Here is a 16,934-nt window from a genome sequence, read left to right on the forward strand (position 1 = left end):
GTTTAAATTCTGTACAAAATGTCAGCTTGATATACAGACCTTCAGATAGATTTACATTTTATTCTTTTAAATGAGTGGACACTGTGCTGCCCCAGTGGCCAAGGAAGGCAATGGCACCCTGGCTTGTGTCAGACAGTGTGGCCAGCAGGACCAGGACAGTGATCATACCCTTGTACTTGGACTGGTGAAGCCACACCTTGAATCTGCTTTGAGCCCTTCCCTGGCCTCAAAACCAGAGCTGGAGCATATCCAGAGAAGGGCAGCAAAGCTGGTGAAGGGGCTGAAGAATAAGTCCTGTGAGGAGTGGCTGAGGGAAGTGGTGTTGTTTAGCCCGAAGCAAAGGAGGTTCAGGGGGGATCTTACTACTCTTCAACTCCCTGAAAGAAGGTTTTAGCCAAGTGAGGGTCGGCTTCTTCTCCCAGGTGACAAATGACAGGACAAAAGAAAATGGCCTTAACTTGGATCAGGGGAGATTTAGATTGAATGTGCTGAAAAATCTCTTCACCACAGGGATTGTTGAGTATTGGTAATGGTTCCCCAGGGAAGTGGCTGAGTCACCATCCTTGGGGGTATTGAAAACGTGTAGATGTGGCACTGAGGGATAGATATCGTTTAGTGGACTTGGGTTAATGCTGGGCTCAATGATCTTAAAGGAGTTTTCCAGCCTGAGTGCTGTGATTCAATGAAATCATGATTCATTGTGGATTCATGTAGGTGATCTGGCAGTATGCTTATTCTGCAGCAAAAGATTGTCTCCCTGCATCACTTACACAAGTCCATCTTTTGCTTCTGCAGCCTTCTAGTAAATGCTTTAAATTCTCTTACCTCTCCAGTGTGTTTGGTGTGCTCTGCTGTTGTCCATTGAGTTGCAGCTTGGTCCTGTTCTAGAGGCTGTGGCATTTACAGAACTTTCATTCTGGGAGCATAGCCCAGTGTAACCTTGAATGTTAAGAACTTCTTGAGATTGATCTTTCACTACAGACTATTCTGAAGTACAGTAAAGATCTCACAAAAATCAGTCTTTGCTTAGTTGCATTGTTTGCTTAATTGCAAGCTTTGGGCCTCCCAACTAGAGGGAGGGTGTTTACTTGACAATACCAGCTCAGGCAAGGTACAGATGCTAAGACTTGTCATCATAATCTTGAAAGTGAGCATGTTACAGCAAATAATATATCCCTTGCAAATATGTTGATCGTAATAACTTTAGTTATGTTCTTCTGAGTTTTCTTTCTTGTTGTTTGTCGGTATGATACATGGGGTTTTTTCCCCCTCCAGGATTAAAAGAAACAATTGTTTGTTGCGTTGACTTTTTTTCTTTTTCAGTGAAAAACACCGAAGCCCCCCAAACTCTGATATCTGTCTTCAGTTCCATTATGTGCATATGGCTTTGCTGAGAGATTAGCCTCTTGAAGACAGTTTAGTGTTAATTGACTCATTGCCTCCGTATTTTCATTTTGTCTGAGAGTTGCTAACACATCCCACACTTTGCAAATTCTGATCTAATCTTGATTCTATATCTTGATTATTTTTAAAATAAAAATCTCCTTTAAGAATAATTTAAGTTATCAATAGTCAAAATATATCAGAATCCTCAAGTGTAATTTTTACTTTGTTGCTGGGGCTTTTAAATTAAAGTTGACCCTATTGTGCTTATTGTTTTAAAGCACAAATATTTGGTTAGCTTAATGTTGTCTCTTACTGGGATTTCAGCAAGACTTTCATTGCAGCTTAAGTTAGGAACAAAATTTCCGGAAAACAGAATGTTTCATCTGGATTCTTCTCAAATTCAGATGTGTCTTGTGGTTAAGCATGAAGGAGAAAAAGTGTTGGGGCACTAATAGTTACTGAGTTTCCAAGGAGGTTACTTTCCTCTGTTCACACACTTTCTTGTGTTCCTCTGAACTGTTGAATTTGGTCATTTTGTTTTTGTGCTGGGTAAAAGTCTGGAGAAGAGCACTGGTTTCTATATAGTGTCACAATTTGACATGAATATGTCAAAATGCCTGGTTGTGCTAGTGTCAGAGTATAAAACAAATGAGACAGCACTTGCAGGAAGTTTTTCATCAATGCTCTCAGTTCCCCCCTTCCTTGCTTTTTTTCCGCTGCTTTTTCTTTACATTCAAAGAGCTGATAGATTTTTCATATCAAAATGCTGGCTTTTCCATATTTTACTTTTTTTAAAATTTAAGGCTCAGTGGTATTGATTTTTCTTATTGCACATTCTTTGCATCTCTGGCAGAAGTCCTGGAGGGGATTTGGGAGCGAAGAAGAAGAAAAAGAAGCAGAAGAGAAAAAAGGAGAAACCAAATTCTGGAGGCACCAAATCAGATTCTGCATCTGACTCCCAGGAAATTAAAATTCAACAACCTTCAAAAGTGAGAGCCTGGTTCTGTTTTAATTTGTGCGTGCTTTCTAATTTAATTTTAATTTGCATGTCACTTGTTGTTAAAGTGAGTTGGTAGTTCTGCCTTAGTGTGTGAAATTAGGCAAATGGTTCCTGTCCTGAACAGAGAGAAGCAAGCCAAGACCTGGTGTTTCAGAGGTGCTATTGCCACCACAGTGGTGTACTGTGAGAAGTGCAGAGGGGTTTTGTCTTTCTCTTTGAGCAGTTAGAGCTTGGGCTAGTGACAGCCTCATTGCATAGAATCATAATCTGTGATATAATGCTTTTAAATAGATTTTGCATTTGATGAATTGCCTTAAGTTTTTAGCCACCATCTAACTTGGCTTAGTGCAGTTTTGGTCGCTTGTGCAGCACGAAGCTCTCTCAGCAGCAGCAGCAGGAGGGAAGGTGGGGCTGCTGTGCTAACCAGAGTCTCTTTAGGGCAAGCAAGCAACATGTATTTGTACATAAAATGCATTAATCTTAAATATGGAGATAAGGGCTGAAGAAAAATTTTGCTTTCAGAAAGCCTCCACTATAATTAAGAATGCAAAATTGCTTGTGGGAACGTACAGTCCTTGTGGATTTTCTGATAAAATAGCATTGTCTGTGTGTGCTTTTGTCTATCATGTTCTGAATGAGAAGTGAATAACATGGTGTGGTGCCTTTTTAACATACAGCTTTTATCCCAAGAGAAATCTGAGTGCAAGAACTAAAGTTTGTAAAACTAAGAAAGTTTATGGACTGTTGAGCATATTGAGGTAGTTATATTTGCTTTATCTGATTATTGTGGAGAATTTTACACCGTTATACCAACAGGAGTCTTTGTCCTGTAAGATTTGTCAAGTACATTGGGGCTAGCAACTAATTATTTTATGGGGAAAAGATTATGTTCTGGCTCATTAGCATAGTGCTAGATTTTTGTGTTGTCCCTTTAGATCTTTTCCATGTTATCCTGATTGCTTTGCACAGGCACATTTGGCACAGGGGACACTTTATAATATGTAGAGAGGTCTTAAGTACTCTGCCACATGTTTTGATACTGTCTTTCTGTAAAACATGTCATGAACTGCTAATACAGGAAGGCTGTTGGCAAATGATGCACAAGTAACCTCACACTCTTACAACTGGCATGAGGTAAATTTTTGTGTTAACATAAAGGCATAGTTCATTGCTACAGTATCCTATGAATTTCTTGATTTTCTGCCGACTAGGTTATTGTTCCATGTGTTGCCTCTAATTACATTTAAAGAAAGCTACTTTATAGCTTTTTGCCTGCAAGATTTTAGTCCTGCACCTTGCAGTCTTGCACACCATTTCTCTGATGTAATGTGTGGTGCAAATGTGGAAGCCTAGCCTTGTTCCAAGTTGTGTGCTTAGGGTGGCATTGTTCATGATTATTTTACTGACACAAGTTTAGTCGGTTCATTAGTAACTCACAAAATTTTCTATTTTATTGGCATGAAGAAGTTCTTATATAAGATTTTCTTTCAAGCTCTAGGCAGCTAAACCATTTTACTCTTCTTTTATGGCTTTCACTTTTCTCTAGTTACAAATGCATCAACATCGCCTGGGGGGTTATTGTGCCTTCGCTGCTGTGTTGCAGGTCTGTCCTAGACAACTATTCTGTTACAGATTTTTTGAAAGCATCTTAGACTGCTGATCTGGATCTGTGTGGAAAAGTAAATTTTTTTTTTTCTGCTACTCAAGTAATACTTAAATTTTGTATTCATGTGCTGTATGAAATTTAATACAGAAAACAGGCTTCTAGTGTTTGCTTGCTCTTGGTTGAAAAGAATGTATTTTAGGGGAGAATGACATTGTAGACCTTACCTCTAAGAGACTGTATGCAAGATCATCAGGCAGAACTCAGTGGGGCTCATTGAAAAGGATTTTGAAAAAGGATTTTGAGATCATGTGAGTTTATAAACAGATCTGTCAGTCTGGGGATGAGTAAAGCAGAACAGCGAGTCTCCTTGGCTTCTTCCTTCCTCATGGGTGGTGAACTCATGAGGAAGACCTTTTGAACTCTGGTGTGAGTGTAGTCATAGCAGTAAAAGATTGTTAGCATTGTATTCTTACAGTGACCTTGAGGACACTTCACTGCCCATCTCACAAGACTTCCAGCTCTCCCTTTTACAAGTTCCAGTGATGTGGGCTGTCCACACTGACACAAAGAAAGCTTTCCATATCTGCAGTCTCATCAGTCATTATTCTAGCCACTGGTGGCCTACACAACCTAGTCACAGAATAATAGATTGGAAGGGACATCTGAAGGGTTTTTTTGACCAACCTGCTGCTTGGAGCAAGGCCAGCTAGATCAGGTTGCTTGGTCTCCAAGGATGGAGACTCCACAATCTTTGTGGGTAACTTATTCCGGTGTTTGACTACAGTTTTCAGTTAAAAAAAAAAGTAATTCCTTATATCTAAATGGATTTTGCTGGTTTGCAAGTTGTTTCCTTTGTTTCTTGTCCTATCACTCTGTTCCTCTGAAAAGATTTGGCTCAGCTTTCTCTATACCCTGCCATTAGGCAGTAATAAGATTTCTCCTACTCCCTCAACCTTCTATTCTTAAGGCTGAACAAACCAAGGTCGCTCATCCTCTTCTCCTTGTGTGTGATGTACCTCAGCCCCCATTTATCTTGGTGTCCTCAGAGAACTCGTAGCAGTCTGTCAATGTTCTCCCTGTAATGGAGAACCCCAACTGCAAGGTGTGACCTCAGGGATGCTAGATAAAGGGGAAGCCTTCCTGGCCATCTCACTGGTACTGCCTAGTATGCAGCTGTCCTGTGCTGGCCAGCAGTCTGCTGGCTCATGTCCAGCCCTCTGCCCACCTGAACCTCCAAGTTTTTTTCTGCAAGCTGCTTCCTAGCCAGTCCATGCTGGCTTTGCATGGGCTTTTTCTATCCCAGATGGAGGACTTTGTATTTGCCTTTGTCAAACTTGATTAAGTTTCTTTTTCCAGCTTGTCAGAGTAGCTTTGAATAGCTGCTCTGTGGTTCAGCATATCAACAATTCTAGAAATTCTTCTTCTAGGTATCATCTGTGCACTTGCAGAGAAAGTACTCTTTGTCAAGTCCAGATCATTAAACAGAGTTGACTCCTGAGTCCTCCCCCTTGCATTCTTGAAAACAGGGATGACATTTCCCTTAATCCATTTATAGGAAACTTCCACCAATCGCTGTTTTAAACTTAATAGATGTTAGTTGCACTAACATCAGCCAGCTCCCTTAGCATCCTTACATGCATTTGGTCTGTTTTCAGGGACCTATGCATGATTAGTTTGCTCAACAGTCCCTGACTTTCTCTCAGACTGCTGCAGTGCACGGGGACATCCAAGGCCTGAGGTCATCAACAAAGCTGAGGCAAAACCACCATTTCCTACCTCAGCCCCATTGCACGACAGGGCTGTCTTTGCTGTGAAGAGATATTTGCCCTAAACTGAAATTAAACAAAAGAGCTGGTTTTTGTTTTTCTAATTCACATGAAGTTCTCTGCAGGTTTTCCTTGCTTTCTATTGAGGGAAAACAAAAAGTGTTAAAAGTAAACTTCTTAGTCAGGCTGATCTCTGGGTGTTTTGAAGTGAAAGGAATTCCCCCTGATGTCCCTATCCATGATCTATTTAGTACCTGAACATTAATGGGTTACTTACTATTATGGTAGGAAGATCTTTCTTAGGAACTTTTTTTTTGATTTTCTGCTTTTTTAATGTAGAAGACATATTATAGACTTTAAATAAATATACAGAATAAATTACAGTGTGTCAGCATTTATGTATGATTTCATGATGTACTGATGAGACTTCAGAATTTATCTAGTGGCATTAGTAATTTATGTCTCTGTTAGCCTGATCTAGAAATAAAGTAGGCTTTTTAGGCTGGAACAGCAACAACTTTGTTGTTCTAAAGTGTATAAACATGTTAATTCACAGTTACTCAGCTGACAGGTGTTTAAGGCACACTTGCATGTGAAATATGCAATACTTGAACATTAGGCATTTTGTTTCATTAATTTAGATAATGAAAGTGTTTATTGTAAATAGTAAATGATGGGCTGCTTGAGCTCCAGGCACAAAGTTTTGCTCTTTTTGTGATTGAGGATACTAGAGGCTGATCAATTTAAGCTTCATTATTGAGCTTCATTATTACATTTATTTTATGGTGGTTTTTCAACTTATGAATCCTAGAAAGAAAGTGAAATATGGAAATAGTAGTCCTTTGCTATTCAGTAAAAAAAACCAAAAAAACAGTCTGGCTTGAAATCTCTGTGCAGAATTGCTTAAAATTTTCCAGTACATTTGAGACTTCTTTCAGATGCATTATTGCACTGCAGTCTAGGGAAACCTGAGCACAAGCATGCTGTTGGTATGCCTCAGAACAGGACTTACCACTAGGAAGATAACAAAACAAAGAGATTTAAAAAGAGAGAGGGAAAAATCCCTTTAGATTTAGAGGCCTGCTGTACTGTCCTTTGCAGGAAAAATTCTTATTCCTGTTACATTTTCATAGAGTGATCAAAACCTCCATGTGTACCAATGGTACCTTTATTGTTAAATACCTAAACTGACCCTTTTTTGTATTTTATTGTGTTTTACCGGGAGAACAGGGACTGTAAGAGGCATTTTTTATTGTGATACAGTATTCTGTCTTAATGCTGCTGTATTTGTGTTTAAAATGTTCATGTTTCTTGATTAAGTGCAAGTACTGCTGACAACTATTTTGTTCATTTGTTGCCCACCTTTTTTCCACCCTCCTGTCTACAAACATGCCTGAAATAACCATGATGGTAAGAGTATCTGTAAGAATAGGTAACAGTAAAAGAACATCTTTGTACAGCTATTCACAAAGTAAATGTACTCAATAAGCTTCCTGTTCTGTTTGTCTGTTTGTGCAGAATCCAGCCATTCCAATGCAGAAGCTTCAAGACATCCAGAGAGCAATGGAGCTGCTCTCTGCATGCCAAGGCCCAGCAAAGAATATTGATGAGGCTGCCAAACGTAAATACCAGTTTTGGGATACACAACCTGTTCCTAAACTTAGTAAGTTTAACTGGAACTGTGTGAAAGAGCTGTCTTATGATCACTAAAGAAATGTTGTGCTAGCTCTGTGACATGTTCTCTAAAATGGGTATAAAGTTGGACTCTGTGTGGTAGGTATCCTTTGTCTTTTGTGTAGTTTATGTGCAGTTCTTGATGTTTTCCAGGGAAGTGGTTGTCTTCCCCACAGATAATGTGCAATATACAGTGTTAATAAGTCTCATTCTGATGTCCTCTGGAAAAATGGGTAATGCTATTGAGATAGCATTCTTCTGTATATTTTAGGTCTGAAATATTGAACAATAGAACATAGAAGTCTTTTTCACTTTAGGAGAAGTAAGAACTCTTAAGTGGTGACAAAGAGCAAACTTTAATTTTTTTATTAGTAGTATTTGTTTTGTTTGTTTATTTGTATTTCCTTAACTTTTTTTCAATAAATGGATTTGCTGTCACAGAAGCAATGACTCTCCTGCCATAGGTTGCACTGTTTTCATACAGCTTTAAATAGACAGTGGCACTTGTCTGATACACAGCCTCTTTCTCTGCTGTGTGTTCATGTTCTCCTCCACAATGTACACTACCTTGAAGACGTGCTTTCTCAGATTCTGCTCTCTGTTCTTTTTTCCAAGTGAGATAATGAGGTGATCTCTCCTTGCCTTTAAATTTATAATGAATTTGTCAAATTATTTTTATGTTGATCTGATCCCTGACAGCGCAGTTGGTAAATCTCATTGTTGGAGGAAGTAGTTGCTGACTATCTTGTGTTTTCTGTTTTGCTTTCTGAACCTTCTTTTTCTGCTTTCATTATCTTCAAGAGAAGCATTTACAGCTTTTCAGTGTGAACATAGCTTGGGGTCCCCACAGGTAAAACATTCTCAGCACAGTAACTGGTGCTGCTCTATCCTATAGATTTCTCTCCATTGCACTGGAGACTGGTATAGAATAAGCAGAAATAAGGTAGAGTCTAAAGCACAAGAGCACTCTGCTCACTCTCTCTCCACAGGCAGCTTTTCACATTAATCCATGGCTATAGCTTAATCTGCATCAGTCTCATTTCTTCCTGACTTTTCTTGCATAGAGAAGTCCAGAGCAGAGTCCCTGGATACAGTATTTTCCTCTGGATTGAATTGAATTGAACTGACCTGCCATGGCTTTTCTCTGTACAAATTCTATCCAAATACCTGCATAAAGTAATGGTAGTAATCATCACCAGCAATCCAGCCTAAGTGGAGAAAGACCCTAGCCAAAATCAGTTAAAGGGTAAATCAAAAAAGGCTCTGGCCATAATCAAGGTTTTCCGGAGCTAGTTCAGGTGTCTGTGCAGAAATGCAGGAGTTCAGTTCAGGCTAATCAATGTATCTTTCAGCACTTAGAGGGGAGAGTCTGTCACTTGCCAGTCTAAAAAGGCCCATACAGTGGCTCAGAAAATGACTTGTTAGTTGCTCAGTAGAAATATGTTTCATTGAGTTTGGTCAGTGAGGTTTTGTCCAACAGTCCCTATGAATTTCTTCTTAATCCCACAGATTTTTTAGGCTTTTCTTTATCTGCTGAAAGAACAGATTGGGAAGTCATCACTAGTTGATATGTGTTATGTGTTTAGATGAAAAAAAATATTTACCAATTCAAGAAAATGTTGTCAGGATCTTTACATTAAACTCACTTCAGAATCCTCTGGCCTTCAAGTTAAAATTATTAGCAATAGGTCCTTTAGTTATGCCAAATCTGCCATTTAGTGGCAGTAATGTTTGGGCTGTTGGTACTTTTTAGAGTTTGCTTAAAAATGCTAATAATTATGACCTTCCAAATTGGATGGCAGGCCATAACTATTAGTCACGATTGTGCATCATGTGGAAAAATTCATACTCAAAGGAAAATTGACTGTCTAGTTTGATGATGGCTGATGATGGCAGAAGTCTCACAATCACTAGCCATTGTTCTCATTGAGACTTTAATGTATGTAGGATTTACTACAATTATAAGAGTGACTTAATTATAGATTCTTAATTATAGATTCTAGATAGCAACATTCCTACTATATTCAACTCACGTTGCACGCAGGCAGAGAATTGTTTACATGCTACTGTGTTCAAAGGTGCCTGTTAAAAATTCCCCTTGAGCCCAGTGACATACATTGAGTCCCTTGCATTTCTCAGCAGGCAGGGGCTGAGCTTTGAGGAGTGGAGGGTGTCAGTGCAGGCCTCATGCTCAGCAAGTCTTCAGAGCATCACAGCCTGCAGGGTATGCAAGAGATCCCTCTCAGAGGGAGGAGCTGGTGCAGCCCACTGTGGTCCAGGGCACTGTAAAGGGTCTCACTTAGGGCCACTCTTCATAGGATTGTCAGATAATTGGCTTTAATCATCAGTCAGTTTCCTTCCTGGTGGTAACCCACATTGGTAACTGCTTTTTGAAAAAGAGAAGTTGAAAAATCCCATCCAGTAACAATGGTACCATTTCACTTGGGCTACAGTTCAGGTAAATGGTGTTCCAAGGCTGTCAGGGAATAGCTGGTTATTAGGGAATAACTGATTATCCCTTGTTCCCCACCTTGTTCAGGCAAATGATGATCCTGATACAGTCAGTGTCACTCCCACCTTCACTGCGCAGGAGCTCCTGTTAACAGTCAAGGGACATTTCACTGCCCAGCTGGTTTGGTCAAGGCTTACTGGGAGCTCCTGAGATCTTAGAGCAGGCCCAAGGATAGATGGAGAGAAGCATCACCAAAGGGACTGCAAGGATGCTGAGGTTATGCAGGGAGAAAATCAGGAGGTTCAAAGCCTGACAGTGAAATCTGACTTAAAGGACAATGCTGCAGGAAAGGTACTGAGATGCTGGACTAAGTCCAGGGGGGACAACAAACCTGGTGAAGGGTCTGATGGGGAGTGGTTGAGGGAGCTGGGGTTGTTTAGCCTGGAGAAAAGGAGGCTCAGGGGAGACCTTATCACTCTACAACTCCCTGAAATGAGGTTGTGGCCAGGTGGGGGTCAGCCTCTTCTCACAGCTAACAAGTGCTAGGACAAGGGGAAACTACCTCAAGGGGAGCTGGGCCAGGGGAGATTTAGATGGGATGTTAGGAAAAATCTGTTCACTGAAGGATGGCTGAGAATTGGAAGAGGCTCCCTTGGGAAGTAGTGGGGTCGCCATCCCTGGAGGTATTGAAAAGATATGTAAATATGATGGCTAGGAACGTGGTTTAGTGGTGGGGTTGGCAGTGTAAGGTTAGTGATTGGACTGATCTTACAGGTCTTTTCCAATTTGTATGATTTAGTAGTTGCTGGGCCTTAGAAGAGGAACAGCTGCAGCTTATTAGTGTATGCTGGGGACTGGTGCTGTAAAGTAAGGGAGGAGAAGAAAGCATGCCTTCAAGTAGGATTTTAGGAATACATTTCACATGCCAGCAGTATCTCTGAAATGCCCTCAGTTTGCTATGTCACTGCTCCTCAGTAATCCTGTTGAGTTCAGGTCTGTTCAAGTCAGCAGTAAACAGGATCTGAGCCACAGCTTGTTATCTGTGAGTACATGTTCTCATGATGAGGCTGTGGAGCTCAAGGCTGGCTAAATGCTGTGCATGTGCTGATAAGTTGTTGTCACTTGTGTTATGAAATGCAGGGTATCAGTTGAGATGGAGTGGTTCTGTGCATATCTGTAAATATTATGATGAGACAGTCATTAGTCTGAAAGTGGTCTATGAGAATGAGAAGTAGTGTAAACTAATAATACTAATTTTTCAGCATTTTTAAAAAGCTTCTTGTTCCATTTACATAATTATGAGGAAATACATGATGTGAATTAAATGTAGTTACAGAGCTATCAGGAAAGCTAGCAATGTAACAGTTTTTTGGTTTGTTTTTTTTCCTCTTCCTCCCTCAAAAGATGAAGTCATAACTTCACATGGTGCAATTGAACCAGATAAGGACAATGTCCGCCTAGAGCCATATTCTTTGCCACAAGGTTTTATGTGGGACACATTGGATCTTAGCAATGCTGAAGTTGTAAGTAGAACAATTTTTATATGTATCTAAAATAATTCAAGTTTTTTCTGATTGATATGTGGATAAGTCTTTGGATTTTTTTGTGTATGTTTTCAGCTGAAGGAGTTATACACACTATTAAATGAGAATTACGTAGAAGATGATGATAATATGTTTAGGTTTGATTATTCACCTGAATTTCTTCTGTGGTGAGTAGCAAGTTCCACATTCTGTTCTGGCTGGAGTGCAGTGAAGGGTGTTTTTATTACATCTTCTTAGGCAGTAATTTGTAATTATTTCTGTCATCAATTCTAGGGCATTGCGTCCTCCGGGCTGGTTACCGCAGTGGCACTGCGGGGTTAGAGTGTCTTCAAACAAAAAGCTGGTAGGATTCATAAGTGCCATCCCTGCAAATATTCGTATTTATGACAGGTAAAATGCACCAGTACTTTTGTATTTGTTAAAGAATAATGCCACAAAACAAACCTTAAACTGGCATCCATTGCTATAGAAAACTTAAAAAGAGAGAACAAGGTGAAGAGCACTAATGTTTAGTTAAGGAATTTTCTTAGTGACGGATGATACAAATAATGCCATACAGTTCTCTGACCCTGCTGAAAAGCATTTCTGGTTGATCAGCTGGGCTTCTTGGCCAAGTCTTCATACACTGACAAACATAAAGCAGTGTGACTTCACATAGCATTGCTTGGGTGCTATACTGCATCTTAAAGTAAAGCAATCAGTTAAGTCTTGATAGAGCTCTGGTAAAGGAGTATTGCAAACCTCTTGGAGATAGCTTGCATATTGCAATTGGTCATTGCAGTCATATAGGCACAGATTAGTGTTCATTGCAGATGTATTTTGTCACAGGCAAGTTTATTTTACTTCAAATTCTTCTGTCACAGTATGGAAAACTGTAATTATAAAAATGGAAACATGCAGTGTGTAACTCTCTTTAATTTTTCCACTACTTTATGTCTTTTTAGTGTGAAGAAAATGGTAGAAATCAATTTTCTGTGTGTCCATAAGAAACTGAGGTCTAAACGGGTGGCACCTGTATTGATTCGGGAAATAACCAGAAGAGTAAATTTGGAAGGAATTTTTCAGGCTGTTTACACTGCTGGGGTTGTACTTCCCAAACCTGTGGCCACTTGCAGGTAACCTAGGTGATGTTCTTAATATTACTGGCTCCTATAGCAGTCATTTTTAAGAACATTTAATGCAATTGTCTAAAAAGAGTAAAAGCATAAAATTCAAAGCTATTAAATGTTGTGGCCTTGACTAACCTGAAGGCCTGAGTCTTTGTTATGTTGGTTTTTTTTGGTGTTGGGGTTTTTTATCCCCCCTTCCCTCCCAGTGCCTTGGATAAAACAGCTTCTTGGACTAAAATTTAATTTGTTGTTTGTTTAGCATACTTTAAATAGACTAACAGATGTTTCTGCTGACCTTCTGGTGGCAGCCATGCTAGCAATGACAACATTGTATACCTGTGTTTTTCAAGCGGCCTGTGTCTTTACTGGGACACTTCCCTGTTAACCTGGTTGCTTGCCAGACATGGCAGAGCATTTCTGGTAATTGTATGATTTGCTTTTTTGAAATACTTTCATCATTCCTGGACAAAGGAGGACTTTATTAGCACTTGATAAGTACAGGAACACTACCATGTGGGAGGAGTTACAGTCAAATATAATTTCAATTGCTTGGAATGGATTTTATTTCTACTTGGAAAAGTTCAGTTCCTGCACTTTTAGTCCAGCTGTTTAGACTTCTGGAGGACAGAGTTCCTTTTGATTTGAAATTGTTTTGTACCTATCAACACCAAAGATCCCTGTAAGTTTCTGTAAGGAATGATTGGGGGGGGGAATTAAAAGCTTTGCTGTGTTAGAATAACCAGAGATGCTCTGTTGCACAATGACCTCCCAGGAAAGGGAAAGCTCCTTCAAAAAAAAAGCTCAGACATGAGCAGAGGGTGCAGTCTGCACAAGAAAATAAATGTTGCTATGTATATATGGTGAGTTTTTCAAGGCTGTGACAAATGCTAAAATGTTTAGCCCTATGCTTATTCATTCTGTATCAAAAAGCATTTGCTTAGATTGAAAATACTGTGATAGCAGGCTTGTTTTAAAACCTATTACTTGGATATAGCTTTTCCTTAATTTTTAAATTTTTTTTGTTAATCAGCCTTCTTATAAGATGTAGTACAGGCTTGCTTAGAAACAAATTTGGAGTGTTGAAAAGGAGGAAGCAAGAAAGCAGGGCAATGGATACAAATGACACTGACACTTAAAATACTATTTAAATTTGTGACTTGGTTGTATTTCCAGGTATTGGCATCGATCACTAAATCCCAGAAAATTAGTGGAGGTGAAATTTTCACATTTGAGTAGAAACATGACTCTACAAAGAACAATGAAGCTCTACAGACTTCCTGATGTAAGCAGTATGACTTCTAGAGAATCCCCACAGTTATTGTGAGGCCCAAAATAACCTTCCATCTGTCTCTGACAGCACAGGCTTTTCTGTGTAAAGGCAGTGCATGCAGGACATTAAAAAAATAATCTCTGGTTGATGAAAAGGACCTTAAGGGCTATACTAAACAGAAGAGACTATTGCTGTAAAACTGGATCTCTATGGAGAAAATACAAATTTTAACCTAAAATCCTTAAACAAAGGAAAAAAAAAAAACCAGAAAGCTTGGCTTCACAAACATGTGGGATTGAATTGAAGATGCATAAGACTATTCTTGGTATGTTTAATCTGATAAGAGATTACTGGAACAGAAAATCAACAGTTTATGTCATAACATTTTCAGAGAAGTCCATCAGCAACTTGGCTGATACAATTGTATTGTTGATTCCACTCTAATTCACATTTTTTTCTGTACTGTCAGAGAGTGTTGTTTTGCATTGAGCAGGCTCAGTGAAAGCCACTTCAGAATGTTGTGCACTGTTAGTTTGCATGGTCTAGTAAAAGCCAAGTATTCTGGCTTAGCTAGGTTAGTAAAATATTTTTTTCCTTGTATTTTCAGCTAATAGTTAAGCTTGCAAAAAGGCTTGGGGTGCATTTCCATGACAGGGCAAGTCACTGTAAATGCTATGTACTGTTAAAAAATCTCATTGCTGTAATTAATAGCCTGTAGAATTTAGTCTGAGCTTTATGGCTGGAAACAATTTATTTGCTTGTAAAAGCAACCTTTTTTGAAGAGATTGCAGAGTATCCCTTACCTGTACCTTATCATAAACCTCTCTTTATTTAAACAAACCCTCTCTTTTAGTTAAAAGCAATACCTTTTTTCCTTACTCACAGTATTTATAATGATTGATCTGGTTTTGGAGAATTGTGTCTGTTGCTATATTTGAGTTGGTGCTGCAGATATGTGAGCAGCAGGCTGAGCAGCCCTTGGAATAAAGCACGTGCCATGCCCTGATCCGTGCTCCTGCTGCTGTGGGAGAGCCTCGTTTCCTGCTCTGCCTACTGCCACCTGCGCTGCACACGCAGCTTCTCCCTTGTGTGCAGGGCAGCGCTTATAACCTAATTAATTGGGTTTTAATCTTGGGCACCTAAATATAGCTTCCATCAAATCTTGAAGGTATTTTTAACAGTCTGAAGAGTGCAATATACAATTTTCAAGTGTAGGTTTTCATGGCAGCTCTAGTAACATTGCTTATGGAAACTGAGGAAGTGATTAAAGCATAAGGATCTTACTTGTAGTACCAAAGGTGTAACTACAGAGGATCATAGAGAAATAGCAGTTGTATCCTGATCATTTTCCTTTGTCATAAAATCAAGTTTCAACAGAGAAGTGAATTATGGAAAGTAACTAATGCATCATTGTATCATTATCCATAAAATATAGCTAAGGCAAACATGCACATAGAAGTGCAAATAGAAGATAGGTGTTCTCAAAATCAGCTTTTAAAACTAAGTGATGTAGGAGTTCATGCATCTCAGAATTTGTTATTTTTAGGTTGGATTTGGGAGCTTCTCAGTGGAAAATAAAGATTTAATCTTTGTTCTGATGTTTTCTCTTTAGATCTTGTGCTTTGGGCTTATTTGGAGGCCTTTTTTTTTTTCCTGAGAAGGGGATTAAGTGATGTTGAGGGTTTTTCTCCTCAGTTTCAGGCAGTTATAAACACTACTGTCAAACAAATTTGTCCTTTCAGTTCATGCTGCCCTGTCCCTCAGCACCAAACACTGTTTCTTGCATTTTAACCTCTTTTCTTAATGTCCTTGGAATATCATTGCCACTAGAAGCTCATCTCCCTTTAAGAGAATTAATCATTCCTAATCACTTGAACAGCCTGAATTAAAAATGTTTTCAGGTGTAATAAATACTGTAAGTAATAAATATCACCCTCCCTAAAGGCTGTGCATGTACCTATAGATACAAAAAATAAAAGTGTTTCTTTCCTAAGTGCTTAAACTCTTGAGCAAGGAGTTTTCTGGAAGAAGTAAAATTTGTCAGTATTTAGAGTCAGGACAGGAGTATTTTTGTCTCTTTTGTCTTTTCCTGACCAGCTGAGATCCTGATGCTGGACAGTCACATGATTACGTGCCCAGAGAAACAAATTTTAGCGCAGTTCTGTACACTTCCCCTCACCTCTGGGATTGCAAATAGTCACTTACTGGTGGTGATTCTGAGCATTACTGGGGGGAAAAAGATCTTCCACCCCAGCTGCTTTTCCTCCATCCTTCCTGTATGTCAAGTGTACACCCTTCTGGAATGAGGGCATTTCAAAATACAGATGTGTTGTTGTGGAGTCAAAATATAGTCCCAGGCTGCCTGGAAAAGCAGGAAAACTGAAATGTAATACACAGGCTAGAGCTGGGGCAAAATGTGCCTTGATTTCTCATCTGACTGCTGACTCCCAGAGTGCAGGAATAAACATCTCCCCCAGAGTAATGCCTTTTGGGCAAAGCATAATCAGCTACACTCATTGCAGGCTTCCAGTAATCAAGTCTCTACCTGGCCGCTCTTGCCTTCAGCTTTGCTGTGATTAATGTGGTACATGCCCAAGTGTGTGGCTCAGACAGATGAGGCAGCATAAATCAGCACTGAAGAGAGCAAGCATTAGCCTCCCCAAAAAGAATTACCAAGGAAGGCTGGCAAAAGATGGGAGGAAAACTTTAATCACTTATGCATGTTTAAACAATAATTGCATAATACTAGAAAGTAATTCTTTCCTTTTCTGATGTTTAGAGTCAGAAAAATATTTGTTAAAATAGGTTTTTAGTTTCAGGCAGCTGTAAGTTATGAGAAGCTTTCTTGTTGCCAGAATAGCAATTGCGCCTGTATAGAAGGTTGTTAGCAAGGAAGTTTACAAGTGCTAAAAATAGGTAGAATCTTTTTTGTTAAATAATTTATAATTAAACCTTATCAGCTGACATTGATGCATATTTTAACTGTAATTTCCAAAAGTTTGAATTACATGTGTTCTTGTCTTGAAATAACTTCTGATATGCAAGTTTCTTTGCTTTGTTTCAGTGTCTGGGCCCCACGTAGTTTAGAAAAAGATAAGAAATAGATTGACCTGAAAAAAAAAATACG

The 16,934-nt window shown here is 39.2% G+C and overlaps 1 protein-coding gene across 2 annotated transcripts in view; it reads left to right on the forward strand.

Annotated features, from left to right (window-relative positions):
- The window catches only part of NMT2 (N-myristoyltransferase 2), a 37,184-nt gene that overhangs the window by 6,421 nt on the left and 13,829 nt on the right, over positions 1–16,934 (forward strand). The window contains exons 2-8 of one of the 2 annotated variants that reach the window (XM_005480285.4): positions 2,240–2,375; positions 7,277–7,421; positions 11,289–11,407; positions 11,504–11,595; positions 11,702–11,818; positions 12,373–12,543; positions 13,711–13,819. In XM_005480285.4, the coding sequence (XP_005480342.1) occupies positions 2,240–2,375; positions 7,277–7,421; positions 11,289–11,407; positions 11,504–11,595; positions 11,702–11,818; positions 12,373–12,543; positions 13,711–13,819 (889 nt within the window). The remainder of the gene's footprint in view (positions 1–2,239; positions 2,376–7,276; positions 7,422–11,288; positions 11,408–11,503; positions 11,596–11,701; positions 11,819–12,372; positions 12,544–13,710; positions 13,820–16,934) is intronic. The other variant, XM_074535508.1, reaches the window with a different exon arrangement.

Source organism: Zonotrichia albicollis, chromosome 1 (assembly GCF_047830755.1).
Source record: "Zonotrichia albicollis isolate bZonAlb1 chromosome 1, bZonAlb1.hap1, whole genome shotgun sequence".
NCBI classification, from domain to species: Eukaryota; Metazoa; Chordata; class Aves; order Passeriformes; family Passerellidae; genus Zonotrichia; species Zonotrichia albicollis.